Raw genomic sequence first — 24,048 nt, forward strand, 5'->3', positions numbered from 1 at the left:
AAAAGAGGTTTGCTAACTCCAAGACATTCGCAAGCGCGTGAATAGTTTGTAGGCTTCTCATCTTTCTTTCTTTTTTTTACAATTAAAAAAAAAGGCGGATATTACTGCCTATGCGGTTAGTTGAAACATGTGATGGCAACGGCGGTACAGCGCGCTGGTGTAGCAGAGAAACCCCGGGCGAGCACATCCCTGCACCTGGCGGAGCGCCCTGCAAGTCGCCGGAGAAGCGCGAGCTTCACGGGACAGGTTCCCCAACCTCCGTCACAGGCCGCTCGGAACTTGTTTTGGCAACTCTCCGCCAGGTGCAAACGTCGTCTGCATGGAGCTACTTTGAACAATGGTACCTAGTGTGCAGTGTGCTTGCAAAGCTCAGGATTTCGCCAAGGTGATTTTAACAGCTTAGACTGCTTATTTGGACAAAGAAAAATTTGAGTGCAGTTGGCCTTTAATGCCGAGACATGTGCATTTAAAAATACTGGATTTGATTCCCCGTGAGTTTTCACTATTCATTTACGACTTGTAGTGCCATTCACACACCTCCGGAGAAAACATAACCCTAAATGAAGAGGCCCACACAAGGGGCACCCTATTAGGTGCCTTCTGTCCCTTCTGTAGTCCGAGAGCTTTGGCGTGCGGCACCCCATCTCTGACGCTTAGGTTCAGGGCGTGAGGGCCGCTTGACCTTCTTGCTGGCCGAGCTCTTGGCCAGCAGGCATTCTACCTGGTCCCCGGTTGACCCCAGGGCGACGCCTGGCAATGCTTGTGGGCTACACCTTGACGGTACGGCCGCACCTCCGGGCGCTGGTGAAGCCTGCCTTCATGGGCAGGCTCCTTCCTGGGACTCCTTCCTGATCTTGTGCATCTGCCGCAGCAGCTGCTGAAGGGCAGAGGCATAATATGGGTTGCCAGTAGCTAGGGAGGGCTGGCGCCACCAATTCTCGTAGAACTTCTGCAGCTCCACAGTGTCCTACGAAAAATTTGTTCAGGGTATACCACAGATTTACTCAAAATTTGTTGCATCTCCTATCTTTACTATTGTCTTCTTTGCACTGCTGAAGTAATGAGGGTGTTCCGTAGGTATTCAACTATGGGCCTACCGGGAAACCCATTAGGGAAGAAAAATGTTCACAGAACTCACCTTCCCCTGCCAAGCTTAGATAACCAGTTTGGACCAGAGAATACTACGCAGGTATTTACAGATTAGTTTTACAAACATTCATGCATTTATTGAACTAAAATAAAACACAAGAAAAAGCTTTGTTTAGTACCACGTTCAGTTGCATAATAATGATTGATTGATTGATTGACTGCGAGGTTTAAAGTACCGAAACTACACCTTGCTTATGAGGCGCGCTGTGGTGGATAGAGCTGGGGTTTAATTTTGGTCACCTAGAACAGCTAGGAACAGTTAACGTGCGCCGAAATCTCGACACACAGACGCTTTCGCTTTTCACTTCTATCAGAAAAATTGCTACCACAGCCGGTATCGAACCCATGTCCTTGGGCTCAGCAGCACAACACCATAGCCACTTTCGTCTCGCAGAACCCAAGCAACGCCTCTTCAAAATCCCAGGGTTCCTCAAAGCCTTACTTGAGAGCCCCTGACCTAGCGCTTTCGCAAGGCACCTTTTTATTCACAGGGCCTTAGTGGCATACAAGGACTATTCAGTGAAACACACAGAAAAAACATTAAGACCAGAATGAAAAATTTTACATCTCAAGAACTTGCACTGTGCAACTGACTATGTATCTAATGGAATGAGATTGGATCCTGGCAGAGCCTATTTATCACTTCTTCTCTTAAGCTGGACTGAAAACTGTCCCACCTGGTGGCGGCCCCTAAGACCAGCACAGTGCTGTTTAATTAGAGTTTATTCCTCCTCCTCTTAGCACCCTCCCTATGTCAGAAAGGGCCTCGGAAGACATACGACAGCCAGCATACAAAATTTCACACTAGCTGTGACATATGAATAGTACTACTTCATTCCTGCTCCCCTCTGCATGCATTGGAAAATCTTGTTCGTCTTGTTTCTGCTGTGATGCTACGCAGTCATGTTGGATTGCCTTAATTTTTGGAGTGTCTTTTTTGGCATCCTGTTGCCTTCTACTTAGTTCCTGCAATTGTACCTTCGTAAAAATAAATTTTACTACAAGAGACCCCTGAAAACATGCGTGCACGTGGTTATAAAATAGGTAGCTTTTCACAAAAGTGGAGTGTGTTGCTGAGAAACAAATCTTGCTCAGGTGTCTAGTTGCTACCTAGGTGTCAAGTAACTGGAGTAAGGGTCACAATTATTAGGCTTTGCTAAAATAAATGCACGAGCACAAGCCACACCTCAACACCTCACGTTGGTGACTGCTTCCAGTTGAGCCCTGGGCCTCCAGCTGTGGCTCGGTATCCATAGGCAGCTGCTGCTGTTCAGGCTCTGCTGCCACCGGTTGGCCTTGCCCTGTGGGTGTGCTGGTGCTGGCTTCTTGGGAATTGTCCTGTGTTTGTTTTCCCAGTCAAGCTTCCTGAATGCCCCCTCCAGACATGCTGTGAACAGTTAGGAACAGTGAAAACTGACCGTGAATCAGATCGAATATTCTCAAATACGAATAGTAGAAACCAACCGCGAATTACATATATTCGAATGTGAATGACAAAAGATTACTGCAAATGAATTATTTTCAAATGTGAATAGTGAAAATTCACTTCACATTGAATTTGATTCAAATTGCGCATTGCTCCCACGCCAGGCTGCTGTTAGATGTGCCACGTATAAAGATGTATTATGAGCTGCACTGTTGTGGCGAGTACCACACGCCCATTTATTCCTTCTAAGTGGAACAAAAATAGTAGAGCGAAGGTATGTACTGAGACATACGAACGTCTGGGCCTAATGGCCACAATTTAAAAGTAGTTTTACAAGCACAGGCTTTCACAGTCAGGCTGTGCCATCTTCATTAGGACAGGTGCATCAGACAAGTCTAGTTAAGTGCGCCGTGGCTGTGCATGTGCTCATCGCTGCCTTTCTCCCGAATTAGAGAATTCAACACTGCAGAACAGAGTTTTTGCGATACCTTTCCGTCTACACTGCATGATAGCTTGCTTGAAGCTGAAAATTAAACTGAGAGAGATACCATGTTTGCATAAAAGTTGGCACAGGTCACATAAAAGTAGCAATATATGGAGTGTGCTGGGGTACATAGCCACTTACAATGTTCCACGTGATTTGGTGCTCTTTTGTCCAGCTTAGTGAGGGGGCTCACTCCTTCGTCGCCATACTGCCCTCTCCGCCACCCGCAGAACCAGTGGTAGACGGTGCTGGCTGAAGGATTTACAGCGCTGCTAGCGAGCAGGCCCTCACCGTGCTCCTGCCTTGCCAGCTTCGTTTTATGAGGAGCTAGTGCGGCTGCTGGGGTCGTATCATCTTGAAAGTAGCGGAAGAATGCGGCACTGGTGTGCGATGTGGGTTTTAGAAGGCAAAGCCCATCGGCACAGTCGAGCCCGTGGTTGAGCACCTCATGCAGCTTGATGACAGCAGTCGGCGAGACTGGCCAGTTGAGGAATGGGTTATTCTGCTGAGCTGCTTTTGTTACTTTCTTAATTTTGGCATCTACAAATGCTTAGCAGTTGTAGAATGCTTTCCGGCAGTTTCGTTCAAGCTTCTGTGCTGACACCTTCACTCCTTGTGGAACACAAACCTGTAAAAAGAGAATATCACGAATTATCTCAATTCTCAAAATATTATTTAAAGCTTGATATACAATGACTAACCTACAATATAGTTTTTTACTTAAATTACAATTTTATGAAACACAAACGTGTTAAACGGTAATATTACGAATTATTTTAGTTGTGAGAATATTATTGAGAACCAGATATGCAATCTGTAACCTGCAAATGTTTTTTTAACTTCAATTACCCACTTCATCTGACAAGTTTCACAATCAGAAAACTAAGAAATGCTGAAGTTTCAAGGTGATGCGCATACTGTATTAGAGATGTGCCTCCAAGTCATGTTCTGATCTACTTCGCGAAATAAGAAATTGTACAGGTTTACCACTCGCCATTCATTTAATTTTCCCACGTATGAAAAATGGCGTTTCAGGAAAATTTGTGTTGGTACCAAGCAAAAAAAAAAAAGCTCAATCGCTCACGAAATCGAAGCGGAACAGTTGCATGTTATGCTCTTGCATATAACACAATTCTCTCCAAAATAGGACAGTTATATGCTTCCTACATTTCGGTTACGTTTAAATCTACTGAACACGTAATAACACACCTTTAATGCCTCTTTTAAAGCATTTTCAGTTGGTCTTTTTTTCTCTCCTCAGCAAGGGGTGCCCCTTTATAAACCGAAGGGGGCAGGCGATAATTGGCTAAAAATCATTCATCTGTGAAAATGTTAAAAGCATGACACACATGCTTCACTTTTTATGCTCGGACCATACTATGAAGCGTTGTTTGTGAATTAGAATTACATCACACATTATTCTGATATTGTTTAATCTTACGTAAGGAAAAATAAATTAATTTGAACATGAAGTGACATGCGGATTGTTTTTGCACGGGTGCTTGTAATCGTGGTCAAAAAATCCCAGCCCAAATCAATGTAATGTAATTTAAGCTATATTTTCTTTCACCTCGGCCAAGAGAACATACAATGACGAAGTTCAGCTGTTCTTCCCTTTGACATTGAGCGTGAACTAAGTGGTTCGAGTGAAAAGGAAAGGAGATGCACTGGGGATATTATTGAGCCCGGCTGGGGGCTCACCTGCATACAACCCAGTGCGGGGGGGAGGGGGAGGAGGGGTGTATAAAGATTAGAGAGGAGAGAGGGGGTGATCGAGGGATAGGTAGGCGAGCAACAAGAGCGAGGAGCCTCGACGTGAATCTCCGTGAAGCAGCAGCAATGGCGAGCGTGAAGGACGGCGGCATCGATGATTGGCCCGTGGCGTTGTTCAGCGTGACGGAAGCAAGTGTGATCAGTTGTAACCAGATTTTTAAGCCACCGCTACTGTAAGAAATGCGTAGCAAAAAAAAAAAACTCGCTGGTCACGGTTGTTTCGCAACTGTAACTGATCAGTCTGTCTTGATTTTACCAGGTCGGGTTGGGGGGTGATTCGGCTGCACCTCCGAGGAGCTTGCCACAAAAAATAAAGTCACTGCCGAAGAGCATACATATATGCCGTACCTCGTTGGGTTGGGGGCCTCCCAGTCGACGATCCACGACGCACTGGTTGCCTCGCCGTAGTAGTCAGCCATGCGTACGCATCCCCGCACGAAGCACGTCCACGTTATCGACGCTGGCTTAGCAGTCTAACTCGAAAGGTTGGTCGCGCCCGCGCATGTCATAACGGCTGAAGAAATTAACTGCTACTTCGTCGTCGAACTAGAAAAAACCGTAAAATTACAGCAAACTCTACACCACTGGTGCTGCTGTGCTGCACCAGTGCTGCACTGGTGCTGCACTGGTGCTGCAAACTCTACACCACTGGTGAAAGCGGCGTAGCTAGCGTCACTAAATAAACCGTTTTTTATTTAGTGGCTCTAGCCGTAGCCTAACAAAAGCAGAGGAGTGCGGAGTACGTTTACTGCTTTGTTCGCACGCCGGCAGAACCAGCCTAAACAAAATAGCAGGGAACGAGTGCGGAGTACGTTTGGTGCTTTGTTCGCACACCGCAACGTTTTTATGGCGCAAGGTTTGTTTTGCATTCAACAGATGGCGCACCGCAAAACGCGCAGTTTTTAAATTGTAAGCCGCGGCATTCGCGCTCACGTCTCCGGCTACGGATGAGATTTCCTTTTCTTGGAATGCATTTTTAGCATTTCTGCGTGTACTGTAGCACGATATCACGTTACTGTGATCGCCTACAGCATCAGCAGCCATTCTTAAAATAAGACATATTCCCGCTGCATTTTTTATTCAGTGACAAAAAAGTAAATTCTCAACAAGAAAAGTGGGGGGAGGGTTCATTATGAGATTAAATACGGTAGCTCTCATTTTAAGCACAAAAAACTACACTGAACTTTTTCATGTTTCGACACTTTTTTGCACCTCAGAAATTGCTGCTATGCTTAAAAAGAGAATGAGGAAGTAAATCTACTGGGATGCACAAGCCAGGGTTACTGGCACAAGCGACATAGCACAGGAGCATAGTTCAGTACATCTGCCCAGGAGGGACCTAATGGTTTTACAGTACACTATAGACGCCTAAAGAGACACTAAAGTGCAAAAGCAGGTTGGCCAGCATCGGTAATTGCAGTGTTGTGAATACAAATAATATGCGACTTGCAGCAGCAGTACTTTATTAGTGCATGAAAATTCGCAAAGCGGCGTGAAAACAGGCATGGCTGCCCTGTACATTGTTCTGCAGACAACTTGTGGCATCACTAATTGCGAATGGCAAGACAAGACTGGTGGAACTAGTCGAAGTGTTCTTCTGAAGCAAACACTGATGCAGGGTTATGCAAGTTTAAAATGAATGTGTGCAAGAACTTTTTCTGGTTATGAGCATTTTAAAAGACACAAACATCAGCCAGTAAACATAAAATATGATGCCTCATCCCAGGCTTTCTTGCAGTGTCGATTTCATGGGAATGTTTTGCCTCGCCTAGAAACACAGCCACAAAATACATGCATGTGGGTGCACTAGAGACTGTAGTACTGTACCTAGCTAGTGACATACAGATAAAGCTGCCAGTGGAAATAGGAAAATTAGCACAATCAACACGAAGCAGGACGGCTGTCAAATGTTTTGATCAATGGCGCATGCATATTCAGCAGCTTTTCCTAGGTGTTATGTAGTAGCGGCTGCGGGCGTTTCTGGGGAAACGTGATCAAGTAGCGCGGTAAAGACGGGACAAAAGTAGAGACCACACAGGACGAGCGCTAGACATCAACTGAAATTTTTACTACACACATCAAAAGATATACAGGAAGGGCGCATGCGTGAACATGCTCAAAGCACAAAGAAAAAAGACAAGGTCAAGTGGTGCATTTTGTTACACACGTGGCAAGTTCGCATCCAGATAATCTATTTCTTTTCTTGATGAACTAATAAATGCCGTGCTTACACACTTTTCACCGGCTTTCATGATGCGCCACGCTTCAAACAATTCACGGCTGGCTTGGTCCTTAAAACAGCACAATATTACGGTCTTCTCGTAAATTGGAACACAGTGTACTGGAACACACCGGCAGCGGCGGCAATGGTCAGCTAAATGGCCCCCCGCAGCGAGCGCTTGAACAGCTGTACGGTGCTCCCGGAGCCTGTCATTTATGCACCTACCAGTCTGCCCAATATAGCATTTTCCACCAGATAGAGGCACTTCGTATACAACACCTTGTTTGCAACCAACAAACAGCGTGGCATGCGTCTTCTTCGGTTGCCCTTCTTCTCGCCATTCACAGCAGAGCACATTCGCGCCAGTTTTTCTGGGGCGGAGAACACAACGGCGGCACCACATTTCCCCGCCATCATTTTAAGGCGGTGGGAGGAATTGTGCACGTAGGGGACGACCACAGTCTTGTCAGCACCACCACGAGAAGTTGTCAGCACCACCAAGAGTCAGGACGACCACGAGAAGTCTTGTCAGCACCAAGTCGCCGATAGTGTTCAGCACCAAGTTGCACGTTTGAAAGATGCCGGCTTCCCTTGGCAAGTAATAGCAGCAGTGGTTGAAAGCCTATTGCGTGACGTCAAGTCAGGGACACGGCGTCAAGGGCGAGATGAACCTCGCAAAGAAAGGAGGCCTGTGGTCGTCCCCTACGTGCCCAATTTCTCACACCGCCTTAAAAAGGTGGCGGGGAAATGTGGTGCCGCCGTTGTGTTCTCCGCCCCAGAAAAACTAGCACGAATGTGCTCTGCTGTGAATGGCGAGAAGGGCAACCGAAGAAGAGGCATGCCACGCAGTTTGTTGGTTGCAAACAAGGTGTTGTATACGAAGTGCCTCTATATGGCGGAAAATGCTATATTGGGCAGACTGGTAGGTGCATAAATGACAGGCTCCGGGAGCACCGTACAGCTGTTCAAGCGCTCGCTGCGGGGGGCCATTTAGCTGACCATTGCCGCCGCTGCCGGTGTGTTCCACACTGTTCCAATTTACGAGAAGACAGTAATATTGTGCTGTTTTAAGGACCAAGCCAGCCGTGAATTGCTTGAAGCGTGGCGCATCATGAAAGCCGGTGAAAAGTGTGTAAGCACGGCATCTATTAGTTCATCAAGAAAAGAAATAGATTATCCGGATGCGAACTTGCCACGTGCGTAACAAAATGCACCACTTGACCTTGTCTTTTTTCTTTGTGCTTTGACCATGTTCACGCATGTGCCCTTCCTGTATATCTTTTGATGTGTGCAGTAAAATTTTCAGTTGATGTCTAGCGCTAGTCCTGTGTGGTCTCTACTTTAGTCCCGTCTTTACCGCGCTACTTGATCATGTTTCACAGTTCGAACCAACTAGCCCACATTTACACGTTGACAAGTATTCTTTCTGGGGAAGCTTTGCCGTTGTCGTCATACTCTGCCAGCAAACAGATGGGGCTTGGTGGCCTAAGCTGTATGCCGCCACAACGAGGCAGCATTTGGTAGAGCGCTTCTGACAGAATGTAACGAAAGTGAAAAGCAATCAGAAGTTTCCAGGACGATGGGGACAGCTGAATACAGTCGGGCTTGGCTTGCTCTAGGTGCCTCGCGACGTGCCCTGAAATGTTGCCCAAAAGTGAGAGAAAAAGCTAGTTCGATGAATAAAAAAAAACGGCTTCGAAAAAGGGGATGTCATGGTTCCTGGTAATTCAATTCAATTCTAACCTTCTTAGCATACAGATATGGTGCACAAAGTGGAACATGAAGCTAAATGCCAAAAAATCGGTCTTCATGAAAATTACTAAGAAGAAAAACAGCTTGTCGTTTTCCTACGAGCTTTCTGCACGGCCCCTTTGTGAAGTCAGCTCTTTCAAGTACCTTGGTGTGACCATTACAAACAAAGTTGGAATCAGCACGTTTCCAATGGCTCTGTGTCCTCTTTTCACAAGCTCTGCCTTCTCAGACACAAACTTAAATTAGCTCCTCCAAGTGTTAAACTTCTTGCATACACATCGATTACAAGGCCGAAACTCGAATACGCATGCTCAGTTTGGGACCCGCACAAGCAAAAAAATATTCAGGCGCTTGAAATGATACAGCGCAAGGCTGCTCGCTTTATCTACTCAAAATATCATTTGACCATTGGCGGATCCAGAGGGGGGGTCCGGATGTCCTGACCCCTCCCTTAATTTTTGAATTTAAACCTCCAAGAAGATGACCACCCAGGTCGCAGAAAAAGGTGTATTGATGACTTGTTGTATTCCTTGTGTTTTTGCTTTCCCGAAATTTCAGTGAATAAATAAGGCTCCTCCTCCTTTTCCTGCTCATCATCATCATCATCATCACTGATAGGAGCTGACCCCCCCCCTCTCAGAAAAAGCCTGGATCCGCCCCTGCATTTGACAGACTCGCCTACTAATCTGATGAAACAGCATGGGATTCAAACATTGCAAGCACGCCGTAAAATAGAAAGGCTCAAATTTCTGTATCAACTTAAGACCAACAAACTTGGCATTAACCCTGACCAGTATATTCAACCATTAACTGCTTGGCGTACACGACACCGACAAAGTGCATCCTTGGCCCCCTGCAGCGCCAGACAAACGTCTTCAAATTTTCCTTCTTCCCACACACCATATCCGACTGGAATCTGCCTGTATCTGTTGTCTGCAGCATTGATGGGATTGAACGTATAGAAAATTGAGACAGTATGTTTTTACAAGTTACTGTATTTTGCCCTGTGTTGTCGGTTTGTATTATATTTGAGTGATTATGCCCCCCCCCCCCTTCCTGCTTGGGTCCTGTGCGGAGCCTGCAGTATGTCAGAAATAAATAAATAAGCTGGTCCGCAGCAACACATGCATGTACACTTAACTCTTAAGCAAATACAGCCACCATAGCACATTGTTCTCACCCGTTTCGCAATTCACACAGTGAGAGCAGAACTGCTTAAAGATGCTCACTTCTGGAAGCGTCTTTTGGGAAACTGGTCATTAGGAATGCAGTAGTCATCACTTCAAAGGCTCTGTGACAAGCTTAATAACACCCACGCTTTGCAATTGGTCAGCTGTGCACTGAATTTGCACACCAGACACTTAAGCGGTCGCCAGCGACAAAGAAAAGGGGGGGTGGGGGGTCACAAGAGATTTGAACCCTGGAACAACACATTTAGCAACGGAAGCGCACACCAAAGGGTCATCCTGTCTGACTGAGGAAATCGTCCGAGCAGTAGTAAATCATTGAAGGACTCAGGCCAGTTATCATTGCGCCTGCCGAAACTTTAGCGAGTTACAACTGCCGTTTCGTCAGCACGGAACGCTAGTGAAGAAAAAAAAAAAGAACGAAAGCAACATGGTAGTTTGCGCTATCACAGAACAAACATCGGGGCACAAAATGCAATTTCCAGGCCAAAGGTTGAGCCGATCACATGTAGGGTGAACGGTAGATCTACGTTTGAGAAACAGCCGCTCCAACTACGCGGCGACTGGCGAACGGTTGAGGCACTTCGAAATCTACAGAGCCGTCCAACACCCGATAACGCGAAATCACGCACAGAGGCACGGTTGAAGCACTTCACGTAAGAGCATGAGGAGAGGATACAGTAGAGCGCACACTGCGTATCCAAACAGTTGCCGCTTCACGTAAGAGAACGCGAAATATCCAACACAGGCACGGTTGAAGCACTCGTAACTTCGCTAGAATACGAAGGATGAAGCGTTCAATCCACAGCGCGGCCGTCGCAGAGAGCGAAATAAAACACGCCGATTGATACACTTGTCGCTTCACGAAAGTGCACGAGCAGAGGCTAGCGCAGAGCGCACACTTCTCCGGCTGTTCTGGCCTTTCTGGCCTTCTGGCTGTTCTAGCGCCTGTTCTGGCCTTTCCAGGGGCGGACGGTGGCGGACGGTGGCGGACGGTGGCGGACGCTGACCAGACTGTGGAGGGGGCTTCCTTGCCCCTTCCACCGGGCACACGGCTGTGCGGATGCGGCGCGGTGCTGCTGCACCCGTGCCATCGTACGGGGCCCCTTCACCGGGCTCGGACGCAGACGGCGGGCGCCTCCTCTTCGGCCACCGCCCAAATTCGAAGGACTCCTTTCTCTCCCCTAATTCTGGGATCTAACCCTCCCCCCTCCTTTTCCGCCACCGCTGCCGCCGCGTTGGAGTTTCTTGTCCCGCACTCCACAAAAGAACAGTTGGCTGGTAGAGCTAGAAAGCTTTGCTTGAAAAGCTGGAACCAGGTTTCAAATTCGAAGTGTGTGTGCGTGTGTGCCTATGCACATGTGGGTGTGTGTTTCGCAACAGGTCATAGTCATGGAGCAGTCGGAATCATTTTCACATTTTAATGCAATATTGTGCATGTGGGTTCAGGTGGTCTAAACAGACCTTCGCGTGTACAGATAGATTTACGAGAACGCACATTTAATTGGCGCTATTTCTCGAAGGAGCGAGCCCGGCGACTTTCTTAGTTGCCAGTACATGCGGTTGCGGTTCTAAACGCGGTTAGTCAACTATCGTTCCAAGCCACCTAATTTAAATTTTCGGTTAATTAAAGTTATGTGCTGGCCTCGGCAATTTTACACGGAATCCAATGTGGAAAATTCTCAATGATTGAAAGCCTAAGTCCATTATATCGGTCCATCAAGTCCATTATATCGGAAGTTATTTCGAATAAATAGCATTGAGATGACTCAGTTCTAGATAAAATTCAAAATTTCAAACCCTAAAAATAGCGCCGCGATCTGTACCGACGTCAGCGCCATCTCAACTGAGACAGCGCGCAGTTGATAAAGCGAAGGCCAGTTGTGGTGGTTGAGGTTCGCGCCAGCGTACGCATCTCTCTCTCCCTTTAAAGGACCTCAACCTTTCTTGCGCAGAGCGCCGTGCAAGCCGTTTCTGCGGTGGGCGCTTCAGGTTTGATTTTAGCGATGGCTATGCCTCAACCATCATGGCAACTCGTGTAGTACGCTCGACTTGGTGACGTTTGTCAACATTATGAACGAAATTAAGAAGGGGGACAAGTCGCGGACAACTAACAGTGTTGTGCCTGTGCCTGTTGTTTAATTAGAAGTTTGGTTAATTCGAAGTGTTTTGCGGTACCCGTGGTCTTCGTATTGACGGGAGTCGACTGTATCATTAAAGGCGATGCCCTCAAATATGCCGGCGCAGAGTTCTGGGGGGCTTCATATCTGATGTACTCGCCTCACACGAGTTGAACCGATTGACTGGTTAAATAATTTAATCGCTAATATAATGCATTACTTCATAATTAGTTTCTATAATCTTTACGTTAATCGATTAACACTTTCGTACCGTAAAAAAATGCATAAAGTTTACCGAAAAATGTTTTTCGCTCAATTTGTAGAGCTTCTTTTTATCAATAATACGGCACCATTATTTCGATGAAATAACGTGTACGTGTAAATTGGAATAATGCGCTAAAAATTGTGTAAAAAAAACTGCTCGAAGATGGCTTCACCGAATGGCCCCAACGTCTCGCGAAAAAGCGCCGTCAGTGCTCCAAAATGGCCTATGAAGAGTATAGTCGTCATGACCGATGACGATTGTACTCGTCATCGGTCATTTCGGTACAAAATCTCATGACGACTATATTTGTCAACGGGAGCGAAAGGGTCAATCGTCCACCCGTAAAGCAAACGAAAGAAAACGTCTTGTTGCTATCGAGGAAGACGAGGGTGGAGAGGTCGCGGGGAACATCAAAGGTTTAAGGGTCATTCCATGCCAAATGTCCTAGCCGTAAAATCGACCATCACGGATTTCCTCAGTAAAAATTTTGGATCATCCTCGCATGACCCACAATGCTCCCTGAAAGAGTTTTTGCCCCGAAAAAATTTGTTCTTTTTCTAGCGGCCCTGGAGGTAAACTCCAGGGTTTAAAGCGAACTTACGTCTGTGAAAAAAAATCATAAAAAAGTAACTTCTCTTACAATGGCCACCATTTTTTTGTGAACATCATGTCGAGGCCCTGGGATGCTCTATGCCGCATTTTTAAAATATTTTCCCTTGTATTTGCTGTGACTACGCCATTCAGAAAATACACAATGTCGAGCATTTTCAAACATTTTTAGCAAATACGAGCCCATTCTGTCAGCCAATGAAGCATTTGTACCTGTATCTCAGCATTGTCGAAAATTGGTAAAAGCTATATTTACAGTGAAAAAAGGGGAAATGTGCGAGAAAACGTTTGTCGAACATGGAAAAAATTCCTCTCTGGCCCACATTCACCTTGAAATTGCGCATTCTTGTGCTCGTAGTACAAATTTCAAATGCAAGCCATTCACTATTACAAATGATCGCAGTTTATTTCAGAAAGTTTAATCAGAACAGTTTTTGTTTTAGCAGAGAAAAAAAATTTTCAATTTGTACAGCGACACTACTTCACCCCGTTGTTCCACAGAGCGGCTTTTCTGCACGGCATGCAACTGCCTGCATGAAAGAGGCGCGAGCTAGCGGGTTCGCGCTACAAGAATACATTTCGCCGCAATGGTATTTGTAGCGTCAGTACAGGAAAAAATAATAATGCGTGTGTTAGTAGGAAAAACACAACGTGGAGCTAGTGGTGGTGCACCTATTTCATGAGTACGGGTAACTCAACGGCTGGACATCAGATGTGCATTTAAAGCATCGGGAGTATGCATTCCCCGCTAACGCATACAAGTAAATCCGTTTAACTCGATGACTCCACCACTGTTTATTTCGCAATTTTCGGAAAACTTAAAAGATACCACGTATAACATACCCCGCTTCTTTAGATGCCGCCCATGTCCAGCCAGCCGTTGAGTTACCCGTACTCATAGAATGGGGGCACCACCGCTAGCTCCACGTTGTACTTTTCCCAATAACACGCGAATTATTCCTTTTTCCTGCACTGACGCTACAAATACCATTGCGGCGAAATCTATTCTTGTAGCGCAAACCCGCTGGCTCGCGCCTCTTTCATGCAGGCAGTTGCATGCCGTGCAGAAAAGCCGCTCTGTGGAACAACGGGGTGAAGTAGTGTCGCTGTACAAATTGAACTTTTTTTTTTTCACTGCCAAAACAAAAAATGTTCTGATTAAACTTTCTGAAATAAACGGCGATCATTTGTGCTAGTGAATGGCTTTGATATTTTTACTACGAGCAGAACAATGTGCAATTTCAAGGTGAATATGGGCCAGAAAGAAGATTTTTTCAAGTTTGACAAACGTTTTTTCGCACATTTCACCTTTTTTCAGCGTAAATATAGTTTTTACCAATTTTACACAATGCTGAGATACAGGTACAAATGCTTCATTGGCTGAGAGAATGTGCTCCTATTTGCTAACAATGTTTGAAAATGCTCGAAACCGTGCATTTTCTGAATGGCGCAATCAAAACAAACAATGGAAAAATTGTTTACAAATGCGGCATAGAGCAGCCCATGGCTTCAACATGATGTTCACAGAAAATGGTGGCCATTGTAAGAGAAGTTAGTTTTTCGTCAATTTTTTCACAGACGTAAATTTGCTTTAAACGCTGGAGGTAAAAGGGCCGCTAGAAAAAGAACAAATTTTTTTTAGACAAAAACACTTTCAGGGAGCATTGCGGGCCATGCGAGGATAACCCACAATTTTTACTGAGCAAATCTGTGATGGTCGATTTTACGGCTGGGACATTTGGCATGGAATGACCCTTAACTAAGACGCATTTCAGTATGACCGTGCAACCGTGGTCAAATATATCATAATCATCATCATCATCATCACCAGCCTATCTACGCCCACTGCAGGGCAAAGGCCTCTCCCATTATTCTCCAATTACCTCGGTCCTGTGCCAACTGTGACCAATTTATCCCCGCAAACTTCTTGATCTCATCTGCCCATCTAACTTTCTGCCGCCCCCTGCAACGCTTGCCTTCTCTAGGGATCCACTCTGTTACCCTTAATGACCAGCGGTTATCTTGCCTTCGCATTACATGCCCTGCCCACGTCCATTTCTTCTTCTTAATTTCTACTAATATGTCTTTAACCCCAGTTTGCTCCCTGACCCACTCCGCTCTCTTCTTGTCCCTTAATGTTACACCTATCATTTTCCGCTCCATTGCCCGCTGAGTCGTTCTCAATTTAAGTTGAACCCTCTTAGTGAGCCTCCAAGTTTCTGCCCCGTAGGTGAGTACCGGTAAGATGCAGCTGTCATACACTTTCTTCTTCAGCGACAATGGTAGGCTGCTATTCATTATCTGAGAATGTCTGCCATATGCACCCCACCCCATTCTGATCCTTCTAATTATCTCTGCCTCATGGTTGGGATCTGGGGTCACAACTTGGCCTAAGTATATATATTCGCTTACCACTTCCACTGCCTCGCCATCTATCTCAAACTGCTGTGCTTTCCCGAGGTTATTGATCGTTACTTTAGTTTTCTGCATATTAATTTTCAGGCCCACGGTTCTACTCTGTTCGCCCAGTGCGGAAAGCATGCTTTGCAATTCGTCCCCCGAGTTACTTAGCAAGGCAACGTCATCAGCAAATCTGAGGTTACTGAGGTATTCTCCATTAACCCTTACTCCCACCTGTTCCCAATCCAACGTTCTGAATACTTCTTGTAAGCAAGCTGTGAATAACATTGGAGAGATTGTGTCTCCTTGTCTGACACCCTTCCTTATAGGTATTTCACTGCTCTCCCTATGGAGGATTATGGTAGCTATAGACCCATTATAGATATCCTCTAGTATTCTTACATAATGTTCATCTACCCCCTGGTTCCGCAATGCCTGAATGACTGCTAGGGTTTCGACCGAGTCAAATGCTTTCTCAGGATGCAGCGAGGGCGTAGAGGTAGAACACCCGCCTCGCGTGCAGAAGGACCGTGGTTCGAATCCCGGTGCCGGACAATTCCCACCGGATTAAAAAAAAAAATCCGCGTATTGATGGAATTGCACAAAGGGGCTTGGGGTGCGGCCTGACCCCGGCGACCATTGCCGGTAATGCACTCCCTCACCAGAGCAGGATTGGCCACCCTGGTGTAGTAACGGCCACAACCTCCCATGAATACGCCAATTAACCCTCGGCCCTCAGTCCCCAGCGGCTGCGAAGCAACTGACCACGGCGGCGGTCAGACCTGTGACGCAGCAGAGGGTGCTAAGAATCACTGGATCCGGTCAGGCCGCCAATGGAATCTGAACCTGGCAACGTTTAACGCGCGAACCTTATCTAGCGAAGCAAGTCTCGAGGTGTTGTTACAGGAATTAAAGGGCATTAAATGGGATGTAATAGGGCTTAGCGAGGTTAGGAGGGCAGGCGAAGCCTTTACGGTGCTGAAAAATGGACACGTCCTATGTTACCGTGGTCTAGAGGACAGAAGAGAACTGGGAGTGGGATTTCTAGTCAATAAAAGCATAGCTGGCAACATAGACGAGCACTATAGCATTAACGAAAGGGCAGCAGGTCTTGTAATTAGGCTCAATAAGAGGTACAAGCTCAAGGTGGTGTAGGGCTACGCGCCCACATCCAGCCACGACGACCAAGTAGTGGATCGCTTCTATGAAGATGTGGAATCGGCAATGGCTAAAGTAAAAACGCAGTATACCGTAGTTATGGGGGACTTCAATGCTAAAGTAGGCAAGAATCAGGCTGGAGACAAGGCAGTTGGGAACTATGGTCTGGGCTGTAGAAATAGCAGGGGGTACCTACTAGTTGAGTTTGCAGAACGGAATAACCTACGCATAATGAATACCTTCTTCTGTAAACGGCAGAGTCGGAAGTGGACCTGGAGGAGCCCGAATGGGGAGCACAAAAATGAAATAGACTTCATATTATGCGATAACCCTGGCGTCGTGCAGGATGTGTAAGTGCTCGGAAGGGTTAGGTGTAGTGACCACCGTATGGTAAGATCTCGAATTAGGCTAGATTTGAGGAGGGACCGCAACAAGCTAGTACGTAAGAAGCCGATAAATGAGCTAACAGTAAGACGTAAAGTAGAAGAATTCAGGATCGCGCTGCAGAACCGATATTCCGCCCTTAACGAGGAAGCCGAGCTTACGACACAGGAAGCCAGCGACAACCTTACACGCATTCTCACGGAGTGTGCAGTAGAAGTCGGGGGAACTGTGGCTAGACAGGATACTAGTAAACTTTCTCAGGAGACGAAAGATCTAATCAGAAAACGGCAAACCTTGAGAATCTCTACCGCAGCTGACAGAATAGAACTAGCCGAGCTCTCGAAGTTAATCAATAAGCGTAAGACAGCTGACATACGGAAGTATAATATGGAGAGGATCGAATACGCTGTAAAGAACGGAGGTAGCCTGAAAGCAGTGAAGAGACGTCTTGGCGTGGGGAAAAATCAGATGTATGCACTTAAGGATAAGCAAGGCAATGTCATCACAAATAGGGATAAAATAGTCACAGTGGCCGAGGAGCTCTATAGGGATCTGTACAGTAGCCGGGACATACAGGATAATGCCGAACGAGACAGTAGCTCAGAGGAGATAGACATCCCACCAGTAACGACGGAAGAAGTAAGGAAGGCTTTGAAAGAAATGAAAGGGGGCAAAGCACCTGGTGAGGACCAGATAACAGCAGACCTCTTGAAGGATGGCGGAGAAATTGTACTTGAAAAACTGGCAAACTTGTATACGCAATGCCTAATGACCGCAATGGTACCGGAATCTTGGAAGAACGCGAATATCATCCTAATCCATAAGAAAGGCGACATGAAGGACTTGAAAAATTACAGGCCAATCAGCTTACTGTCAGTCGTCTACAAGGTATTTACCAAGGTAATCGCTAACCGAATATATTGCAACCTTAGATTTCAGTCAACCTAAAGAACAAGCAGGGTTCCGTAAAGGTTATTCAACAATGGACCATATTCACACGATCAATCAGGTGATAGAGAAGTGCGCTGAGTATACTGAACCCCTATATATAGCCTTCATAGATTATGAGAAAGCAAATATATATATATATATTGTTACGGAGAGGAATACGTGAAAATGAAGGTGTATTTCACACACACAGAGAAGCGAGCACCGCGTTGGACCTAGCCCGAACCTCTTCTTCCTCCCAGCTGAGCCCTAGCACATGTCCGCAATGCTTGGGGCTATGTACTAACATTTCGTTCTTGAACTACTGACACACTGTAACATAACCCCCGCGGCAAAAAGCACCGTCTCGGTGCTTCCTAGGGCGATGTTGTGCGAGGGCGATGGTACGGCTTGAGGCGGGAAACGTGGACAATGTCTGTTTTGGCGGTGTCAAGGTGGTAAGTTGGTGAAGGGGCGGCTTGGGAGATTTCGTAGGTGACTGGGGTCACTTGACGGACCACATGGTAGGGTCCCGTGTAAGGGAACAGCAGTTTTTCAGAGAGCCCCACGCGGCGGGACGGCGACCACAGAAGAACAAGAGACCCAGGTGAGAACTGCAGGTCTCGGTGGCGAGAATCGTAAAGCGCCTTTTGGGAAAACTGCGATGAGCAGAGGCGAGAGCGGGCAACTTGTCGAGCATGGTCGGCACGGTCAACTGCGGCTCGGGCATATTCCGAAGTTGGAACTGAAGGCGGCAGGAGAGTGTCCAGTGGCAAAACAGGCTCGCGACCGTAGAGCAGGTAAAAGGGAGAATATCCAGCGGTGTCGTGACGGGACGAATTGTACGCAAATGTAACGTACGGTAACGCCACGTCCCAATCACGATGGTCGTCGGAGACATACATTGAGAGCATGTCGGTAAGTGTTCTATTGAGTCTCTCAGTGAGACCATTCGTCTGAGGGTGGTAGGAAGTCGCGATCTTGTGTTGCGTTGAGGAAGCACGAAGAATATCGGCGACAACGCGAGACAAGAAATAGTGGCCCCGATCAGTAAGGAGCTGACGAGGAGCGCCATGATGAAGGATGACGTCTTGGAGAAGAAAATCGGCAACGTCAGAGGCACAGCTGGTGGGGAGAGCGCGTGTAATTGCATAACGTGTGGCGTAATCAGTGGCAACCGCGATCCACTTGTTGCCCGAACTGGAGACCGGGAAAGGACCAAGGAGATCGACGCCTACACGAAAAAATGGTTCGGTGGGTATGTCCACCGGTTGGAGAAGGCCTGCTGGGGATGTGGCAGGCTTTTTACGGCGTTGGCAGAGGTCGCAAGAGGCCACATAACGCCGTACAGAGCGATAAAGGCCTGGCCAGAAGTAGCGACGACGCACACGGTCGTAGGTGCGGGAAACTCCGAGGTGACCTGCAGTGGGTACGTCATGGAGTTGCTGGAGAACGTCCGAGCGCAGACGTTCAGGGAGGACCGGAAGCAACTCTGGACCCTCGGGGCGGATGTTGTAGCGATAGAGGACCCCATTGCGTAACTTAAAGAGGCGCAGTGAAGGGTCATGGGAGCCAGAGTTGAGACGGTTCATAATTGCGCTGAGAGATGAATCGCGGCGCTGCTCGTCCCCAAGGCGTAACAAATCCGTTATTGCGAGCACACTACTTGGGTTTCTCGAAACAGCAATGTCGGGGTTGTCAACCGGGTAACGGGACAGGCAATCGGCGTCTTGATGCAAGCGGCCGGACTTATAAACTATCGTGTACGAATATTCCTGCAGACGCAGAGCCCAGCGACCTAGGCGTCCTGTAGGATCTTTTAGAGAAGAAAGCCAACAGAGCGCGTGGTGGTCGGTTATCACCGAAAAGGGGCGTCCATACAGATACGGGCGAAATTTTGCTACAGCCCACACCAGTGCCAAGCACTCCCTCTCCGTGATTGAGTAGTTCTACTCAGCGGACGTCAGGAGGCGGCTGGCGTATGCAATAACACGGTCTCTACCGTTCTGTCGCTGAGCGAGGATAGCGCCAATGCCATGTCCGCTAGCATCTGTCCGGACTTCGGTGGCGGCAGTGGGATCGAAGTGGGCCAGGATAGGTGAAGTGGTGAGAGCGGATATCAATTTAGCAAACGCTTCTGCTTGAGATGCACCCCAATGGAACTCAGCGTCCTTTTTAAGAAGGTCTGTCAGAGGGCGCGCAATGTCAGCAAACCCCCGTATAAAACGCCGGAAGTACGAGCATAGGCCAATAAAACTGCGGACGTCCTTGGAAGAGCGAGGCTCGGGGAATTGCTTGACTGCGCGTAGTTTGTCAGGGTCGGGTTGAACCCCGTTATTGCCAACAAGATGGCCAAGGATGGTTATCTGGCGGCGGCCAAAGCGACATTTTTTTTAGTTCAGCTGGAGGCCCGCACGTCGAAATATTATGAGGATGTCTGAAAGGTGCTGGAGATGTGTTTCAAAAGAGGGTGAAAACACTATCACATCGTCCAGGTAGCATAAGCATGTTGACCATTTGAAACCACGAAGAAGAGAGTCCATCATTCGCTCGAACGTTGCGGGAGCATTGCATAGTCCGAACGGCATTACTTTGAACTGGTAAAGGCCGTCTGGTGTGACGAAAGCGGTCTTCTCTCGGTCCAACTCATCAACAGCTATCTGCCAGTAGCCAGATCGAAGGTCAATAGAAGAGAAATATTTAGCACCGTGTAAAGAGTCAAGAGCATCGTCAATCCTGGGTAGGGGGTAGACGTCTTTTTTTTGTAATATTATTGAGGTGCCGGTAATCAACGCAGAATCGCCAGGTGCCGTCTTTCTTTTTTACCAGCACCACTGGTGAGGCCCAGGGGCTGCACGAAGGCTCGATAATATCCTTGGAGAGCATCTTGTCAACTTCAGCTTGGATGGTGTCCCGTTCAGCGCGAGATACCCGATACGGGCGCCTGTGGATGGGGATGGCGTCACCGGTGTCGATTCGATGAGTCACGAGGGTAGTTCGACTCAGCACTGGATTGTCCAAGTCGAAGATGTCGCCATATGAAGCCAACAGCTCACGCAGAAGGTGTACCTGATCTGGGGAAAGGTCAGGGCTAATCATAGCGTCGAATTGAGTGGTGGGCGGAGGTGTAGCGGACGAAGTGGGCGGATGGGATATGGGGTTTACGGTAAAAGCAGAAATATGAAAATCGGAGACCGGACAAACAGTAGCGACAGTCATTCCTTGCGGAAGAACCTGGGTGTGGAATGCGAAGTTCAGGAAAGGCAAGGAGACGTGGTTCTGCTGTATGGAGACAATAGTATGGGGAAGGGCGACGTTTCGGGTGAGTAGAACGTCAAGGACGGGCGCAACGACGTAGTCTCCATCGGGGACGGGCATGCTTGAAGAGAGAGGGACATAAGTAGCGGCTTGAGGCGGCAGGCGAACGTGCTCATCAGAGCGTAAGTGGAGGAAAGGTGGGGCGTGGTCTTCGGAGGAACGTGGGAGCTCAAGTTGAAGCAGACCCGTTGAACAGTCGATTAGGGCGGAATGGTCTGAGAGAAAATCACGGCCGAGAATGACGTCATGAGGGCATTTGTCCAGAACAAAGAACATAACAGTGACGGGGTGGCCAGCTATGCTCACTCGGGCGGTGCACATACCCGCGACAGCCGAAGTTCCTCCGTCAGCAACGCGAACGTGCGAAAGAGCAGGGGTGAGCACCTTGCGGAGGCGAGAGCGCAGCTGTGCACTCATGACGGAGATGTGGGCACCAGTGTCGATTAGGGCATTAACAGGGACACCATCAATTTCAACTGCTAGCAAATTGTCTTCAGTCGGCAACGTCAAGAGAGGGTTTGCGGGGTCGGTCGTTGATGCAGCGTCACCTCCGGGAGCTGCATCAGCTAGTTTCCCGGAGATGAACGGCGAGAGAGGTGCGGCGAAAGTCGACGAGGTTCCGGAGAGCGAGACGGGCGACGGCGTTGGAAGGTTGTACTCTCCGGTGGAGCATCTGCAGGTAATTGGGTCTCAAGGTGGGGCTGGGAGCGGTAGTAGGTTGGGCGGTGTCCATCGTTGCGGCGGGAGTCATCCCAGAAGGTATTCCTGGAGGACCAGCGGTTCCGACAGTAGCGCGCGACGTGCCCAACACGCCTGCACGTGAAACAAATCGGCCTGTCATCCGGAGTTCTCCATTCAGCGGGGTTTCGATAGCGCGTAGGGCCGTACACATTGCGTGGTCCGGGTGGAGCATAACTGCGGCGGGGAGCAGGAGTTACGGCGCATACTGGCTGGAAGCCCATGTTGGCAATTTCGTCACGGACGACAGCTTGAATGAGCGAAATGGCTGGAACAGGGCTGGTGACGGCATGGGGCATAGTTTCGGCAGGAGCTGTCGCTTCAAGTTCTCGGCGTACTATCTTTTGGACGGTGTGCTCTAGGGCGTCGCGGTAAGAAGGCGCGGGCGAAAACGACTGGGGGGCCGGTGCGTCGCAAGAAGAAGTAGCAGCGGTGTTTGGCAGCCGTTGGAACTGCTGCGTGATGCGCCGACTCTTCGCGTGCTCGAAGCGCCGGCATTCTTTCAGGATAGCATCGACTGTCGTACAGTCCTTGCATATTAGCAAGTTAAAGGCGTCGTCTGCTATTCCTTTGAGCACATGCCCGACCTTGTCCTGCTCGTTCATGCTCGCATCGACCTTACGGCAGAGAGCCAGAACGTCGTGGATGTAGGCGACGTACGGCTCGGTCGACGTTTGGGCACGGGAGGCAAGTTCACTTTTTGCGCGTAACTGGTGGGCGACAGGGTTGCCGAACTCTTCTAAAAGCTTGGCTTTACAATCGTCCCAGCTGGTGAGCGTGGATTCATTCGTCTCAAACCAAGTGAGGGCCGTACCTCTGAAGCAGCAAGGGAGGTTGGCGAGCATGATAGTGGGGTCCCAACGGCTGTGGGTGCTGATCCGCTCGTAGTGCTTGATCCAATCTTCGACGTCAACGTTGTCAGTGCCGGTGAAGAAACCAGGCTCGCGGGGCTGAGTAACGACGACCAGCGGAGTCGCCGACTCGCTGGGCGGAGCCATGGTGGCAGGGTGAATATGACGCCCGCTGCGGAGTAACGTGATGAATGGTGACGAAGCCTCGAGGATTTGAGCGCCAAGACGAGAGGTAAGGGATGTCGGGCAACCTCCACCAAGATGTTACGGAGAGGAATACGTGAAAATGAAGGTGTATTTCACACACACAGAGAAGCGAGCACCGCGTTGGACCTAGCCCGAACCTCTTCTTCCTCCCAGCTGAGCCCTAGCACATGTCCGCAATGCTTGGGGCTATGTACTAACATTTCGTTCTTGAACTACTGACACACTGTAACAATATATATATATATATACATATATATATATATATATATATATATATATATATATATATATATATATATATATATATATATATATATATATATATATATATATATATATATATATATATATATATATATATATATATATAATATATATATATATATATATATATATATATATATATATATATATATATATAGCGAATCAGAATAGGAAAATAGTACAGAAATAAGAATTGGCAGTCAAGAATACCTCGGAAAGCAAAGGGGAGGATCTAGTTAGTCAAGAGTACAGCCTCCAACCTTGCAAGGTGTTCATCGAAAGTCCGGGTGAATACCACAACGTCGTCGGTATACGAGGGAGGGCCACGACCCAGCAAACCACGGAAATCCATAGGATTATAGGATATCCACAATTGAATGGCACTAACATCCAACGTCATTTTAGAACATCTCTGCGATGTCCATACAATGTTTCACCTGAGATAATTTTTTGTGAACATCCATGCCATATCATTGCAGGTGTGTTATTTAAACATAATTTTTGCGATGTCACTTGGATGTCCACAAGTTTACGTTTTTTTTTTTTTTTTCAAATATGGGTTACTCCCCTCTATAGGGATGTATTATACATCCCTATAAAGGCTCGATCGGACGGCGATTGGCTGCAGAAGTCCGGCGGGTATCGTCAGTGGCGTTTTTCGTCGCTGGCAGTCACGGCAGCTCCGGACGTAGTGGGTGACGTCGGATGTAAGGCGGGGCCAGTAGTACTTTGCTTTGATTTTTCCAATTGTGCGGCCTGTGCCGAGATGTCCGGAAGAAGCATGTGCGAGAAAACGTTTGTCGAACATGGAAAAA

General features: G+C 47.7%; 1 protein-coding gene across 1 annotated transcript; it reads right to left on the reverse strand.

Moving 5' to 3' along the window:
* Nucleotides 1-817: 817 nt before the first annotated feature.
* Nucleotides 818-22,909, reverse strand: LOC144164795 (uncharacterized). The gene is made up of 3 exons (XM_077695062.1): nt 22,572-22,909; nt 20,787-21,846; nt 818-874 (listed from the first exon to the last, which is right to left on the reverse strand). Exons 1-3 carry the CDS (start codon nt 22,907-22,909, stop codon nt 818-820), a joined length of 1,455 nt encoding a protein of 484 aa, XP_077551188.1.
* Between the last annotated feature and the right edge of the window lie 1,139 nt (nt 22,910-24,048).

Source organism: Haemaphysalis longicornis, unplaced genomic scaffold (genome assembly GCF_048455015.1).
Source record: "Haemaphysalis longicornis isolate Haplotype H1 unplaced genomic scaffold, Haemaphysalis longicornis Haplotype H1 scaffold_14, whole genome shotgun sequence".
NCBI lineage: Eukaryota > Metazoa > Arthropoda > Arachnida > Ixodida > Ixodidae > Haemaphysalis > Haemaphysalis longicornis.

Coding starts and splice junctions, on each gene's coding strand:
- LOC144164795 (XM_077695062.1), bottom strand. CDS start 22,909: ATGGCTCCGCCCAGCGAGTCGGCGACTCCGCTGGTCGTCGTTACTCAG. Junction 21,847..22,571: donor GCCCAAACGTCGACCGAGCC/GTACGTCGCCTA, acceptor AATTACCTGCAG/ATGCTCCACCGGAGAGTACA. Junction 875..20,786: donor TCCACAGGCGCCCGTATCGG/GTATCTCGCGCT, acceptor GCCCTTCAGCAG/CTGCTGCGGCAGATGCACAA.